Source organism: Capsicum annuum, unplaced genomic scaffold, assembly GCF_002878395.1.
Source record: "Capsicum annuum cultivar UCD-10X-F1 unplaced genomic scaffold, UCD10Xv1.1 ctg56754, whole genome shotgun sequence".
NCBI classification, from domain to species: domain Eukaryota; kingdom Viridiplantae; phylum Streptophyta; class Magnoliopsida; order Solanales; family Solanaceae; genus Capsicum; species Capsicum annuum.
The window spans coordinates 1-1,379 of NW_025865194.1; the positions used below are offsets into that span (position 1 = coordinate 1).

The following is a 1,379-nucleotide window of genomic DNA, read 5'->3' on the forward strand; positions in this document are numbered from 1 at the left end:
TCCAAAAGTAATTCATATTTGGAGAATCCGACACGGGTGCGGCAACCTTCTTGGAGAGTTCAAGCATCATAGAGTAATATTGCGTCTTATCAGTAGATCAGTGTTCCTGTTTATACATGATATATTCCCCAGTTGGCGAGCCACAGTAATTTATCATTTTGCTCCTCATAGTCACGTACCTTATCTTGGTCCATCACTTTTTCTGGTATAGAAAATTGAAATAATAGCACCAAAAGATAAACAAAGAGAGAGAAGAAAAACGAAGATACAAACCCCGGACTTCTTAAGGACACCACTAGGATCAATCATTGCTATCCAACCAAGTCGCCATCCAGGAACGATCCATCGTTTTGATATTGACCCGAGAGTTAACATTGGAGTAATTGATCCATATACTCCCATTGACACAAAGGGATTGTTACCAAAACATAGGTGGCTATAGACTTCATCTGCAATCACTAGGATTCCTAGCTTTTTTGCTGTCTCCGCAATCTCCATGTTGAAAAAAAAGCAAGGACAGAATTGGGCGATGAGTTATTTGATGCAAACTGTGGGATTTAACAGAGTGAAAGTAGACATCGTTACCAATTTCATTCTACCTCTTGCAAGTGTTCGGACGTAAAAACATTTCCGCAAGGATTTCCAGAATTAATGATGACTATTGCAATGGTGTTATCATCAACGAGGGCTTCTACGCTTTCAAGATCAACTTCCCAGCCCTTTTCTGGGAGAAGATCAAAATGGCGGACCTCAAAATTGCTACACGCAGCACGAGCTTCATAAAATGGATACCCTGGTCTAGAGAGCAATATGTTGGCACCAAGGCGAGCAAGGACGGACATTACAACTTCAATCGCTTGATTAGCACCAGGTGCAAGGAAAATTCATCTGGTGATAGTTGGTGAGGAAGATCATGCTAGAGATATTCCGCTATCGACCTATTACATCAGAAGAAAACATAGGTATTTATAAGAATGTGTCATTGGCATCAGCAAATAGCATTTTTTAACAGTACATAAAAACTCGATGAACATAGACAAGAAGTCTACAACACGACCAGAAGGAAATTTTCTGCTCATGCTCAGTTCCCCCTTCAGTCTTTAGAAGATACTACTGCTTTCGACTTATAACATGATTATTGTTATTAGTCTGTGTAATTAGCATGAATATTATGAAAAAAGAAGCAGAACAAGCTTCTCTACCTCACAATGGTAGGGGTAACGTCTGCATACATCCTACCCTTTCCAGGCCCCACACTTGTGGGATTATACTTGATTTGTGTTGTTGTATTTGCGGTAACACGGTATTTGGCTTGCTTATGTAGTTTTACCTGTCATCGTTATCTTCTGAGACACTATCTATAAATTGATAGACTATAG

General features: G+C 39.7%; 1 protein-coding gene across 1 annotated transcript; it reads right to left on the reverse strand.

Annotated features, from left to right (window-relative positions):
• Positions 1 to 23: 23 nt before the first annotated feature.
• Positions 24 to 938, reverse strand: LOC107855525 (nicotianamine aminotransferase 1-like). The gene is made up of 2 exons (XM_047404322.1): positions 600 to 938; positions 24 to 492 (listed from the first exon to the last, which is right to left on the reverse strand). Exons 1-2 carry the CDS (start codon positions 840 to 842, stop codon positions 181 to 183), a joined length of 555 nt encoding a protein of 184 aa, XP_047260278.1. The 5' UTR covers positions 843 to 938; the 3' UTR covers positions 24 to 180.
• Between the last annotated feature and the right edge of the window lie 441 nt (positions 939 to 1,379).